Here is a 2,638-nt window from a genome sequence, read left to right as displayed (position 1 = left end):
AAGAATTCGACTTTCTCAGGTCTTAAAGCTAGAAAACATGGATTAAATTAAGTTGGATTTATTTGTTTTTTTTTTTTTACTGAGTCCATTGTCTTTTACCTGACACTGCAGGCTTGCTCCCAAAAGCACCGACGGTCTTGTTAAGTTTGCAAAAAACTTTTTCAATGGTCTACCAGAAACGACAGCCATCTGCATTAGCGTGCTTGGAGGCACACTGAGTAAATTGTTGCAGGAGTTATTGAAAAGCCCCCAAGTTTGTGGGTGGCTGCTCTTGTCACGGTTGAGCTCAAAGAGTCAGCAGCCTTTAGCTGTACTTCTGCCAATTTATTCTTCACTTGGAGAAGGTAAAATTTATACTATCCATTGGTTGATCAAGGGGGATTTCCTTTCTGTCATTGTTACTTGATAGCATAAATAATTTTACCAATACCGAAGCAGGTGGGATTGAAAAGATGGATAAAAGATGGGATTCTCCATGGGGTTCCACAGTGGTGGATGTTGTCGCTCCAGCATTTCGATTAATATTGAAGGAGTACAACTTTGCTGGTTCTCAGGTTCCTATGGAAGATGAAAAATTGAGGTGGAAGGAGATAGACGAACTTGAACTTCGTCTTAATAAATTGCTAAGGTACACATTCCATGCGGAGGTGATGCATATAGTGAACACACTTATAGTTGCACAATTCGGGACTACAGCATATTTCTATTTTTAAAAGAAGCGTGTTGTATTATTGTTATTATATACAGAAACCTTGAAGACACCTGGTTGGGTCCCTGGAGGCATCTGCTTTTGGGAGAGTCTTCAAATAGTAAATCGCATGAGTCCACGCAAAAGAAGCTGGTTGAAGAGCTAAGGGCCAAATGTAATATGGAAGTAAATGAGACACTTCTAAAGGTTTTCCTTGGAAATGACACAGCCAAGGACGGCGACTCATGGATATCTCAGCTTTGTTCAAAGAATGGTTGCTGCATAGGAGGTCATCCAAGTGACCATATTGATGAAGAAAATGGAAGCAGTATATCTGATGACCTTCGAAGTAGGTACCGGCTAGCCTTACAACTGATACGGGACTCAGGGATCAAGCTAGAGGATTATAATGAGAAGAGAGAACCGATAATACTTGTGTTGGATCATGAGATTCAGGTTGGTGCATGGTAAATCTCATCTTCTTTTTTTTGGTTCACATTTTCTGGATGTGCATTGTTAGAATAGAGTTTTCTTCTTAAATACAACATAGGAAAGATATATATAATCTTGCTCATTGATTCTAAACCCTTGTTAGCTTTTACGAGTATTAAAATTAAAGGAGAGAATACTAGAATATCATATGGTACTGTCTGATTGTATTCAATGTTATTTGTGATTACTTGATGTGTAACATGTTGTATTCTCTGAAACACACTTGTTCTGTATAATAGATGCTTCCATGGGAGAACATTCCAACATTGAGAAGACAAGAAGTATACCGTATGCCTTCTGTGGGTAGTATATCAGCAGTGCTTAAGAAAAGCTGTTACCGAGAAGATCCGTCTCCCTTCCTTGTGATCGATCCTCGAGATTCTTGTTATCTATTAGATCCGAAATATAATTGCAAAACATTGCAAACCGTGCTTGAAGGATTGTCCGAGATTAAGGAAATCAAGGTAACACATATATTAAAATAAACTGATATAATTCGTCTGTCTTGGTTGTTACCGATCATATTTGTTTTATACAGGTAGAAGCTGGATTAGAGCCACCTGCTCCTTCTGCTCAGGAGCTAAATGATGCGTTGGGAAATCGTGATCTTTTCCTATATCATGGGCATGGTTCTGGTATGGTGGTCCTTTCCCTTACATAATACACCTATAAGAAAAAAGTTCAAATTACTGATTCGAGCCATGCAATGGGGGGGGTGGTGGTGCAGGAGATCAATATATTCCCATGCGGAAAGTAGAGAATATGAACAAATGTTCTGCAGCTTTTCTTATGGGATGCTGCAGCGGTTTGCCATATAGAGGAGGCAGATATGTACCAAAAAGTGTTCCGATATCTTTCCTGCTAGCCGGTTCCCCTGTCATTGTGGCAACCTTGTGGGATGTACCACAAGATATTAGCCAGTTTGTGAAGGCAATGTTAGAAAGTTTCTGGAGAGAGAGGAGTGATGATGTTAAACCAGAGAGAATTGGGTCGCTCATGGCTGATGCACGTTATGCCTGCGCTCAGCAATTCTTGACAGGGGCTGCCATCGTGTGTTATGGTGTCCCAACTGCTATCACAACAAAGAGGAAGAAAAAAAAATACTTGAAGCCAATGTTTGAAATTTGTTTTGATATACTAGGAGGGCATTCAAAATATTGATGATTTAGAAGATTTTTCTTCCTTATTTTTGTGTTTCAACTTAATATTGAATTCAAACCACGTATTTCTCTTCATATGACTGATATCATGAAAAGAATTGTTGACGTCCATTGAAGAGAAATGATGAATCAACTAATGTGATTTCTATTCAAGATTCATATGTGAAATCCAACTACTCCCAATCAACTGTTCTTTCACGTCCACAAAAAATTCCTTCACGCGATTGTGTATGACTAAAAATAACAAGAGACATGGTTTGGTCTGGTTACTACTGTGACTTTCGTAATCATACACCAT

The 2,638-nt window shown here is 38.9% G+C and overlaps 1 protein-coding gene across 2 annotated transcripts in view; it reads left to right on the top strand.

Annotated features, from left to right (window-relative positions):
- Nucleotides 1-2,413, top strand: part of LOC106343049 (separase-like) — a 20,785-nt gene extending 18,372 nt beyond the window's left edge. Inside the window, exons 20-23 of one of the 2 annotated variants that reach the window (XM_013782168.1) lie at nt 963-1,144; nt 1,420-1,644; nt 1,719-1,815; nt 1,908-2,413. In XM_013782168.1, the coding sequence (XP_013637622.1) occupies nt 963-1,144; nt 1,420-1,644; nt 1,719-1,815; nt 1,908-2,341 (938 nt within the window). In that variant the 3' untranslated portion in view covers nt 2,342-2,413. Of the gene's footprint in view, nt 1-962; nt 1,145-1,193; nt 1,399-1,419; nt 1,645-1,718; nt 1,816-1,907 lie in introns of those variants that run through there. The other variant, XM_013782169.1, reaches the window with a different exon arrangement.
- The last annotated feature ends 225 nt before the right edge of the window (nt 2,414-2,638 follow it).

Source organism: Brassica oleracea, chromosome C4 (genome assembly GCF_000695525.1).
Source record: "Brassica oleracea var. oleracea cultivar TO1000 chromosome C4, BOL, whole genome shotgun sequence".
Lineage (NCBI taxonomy): Eukaryota > Viridiplantae > Streptophyta > Magnoliopsida > Brassicales > Brassicaceae > Brassica > Brassica oleracea.
Note: the sequence above shows the minus strand (reverse complement) of the source record. Positions and strands in the feature narration are given on the sequence as shown.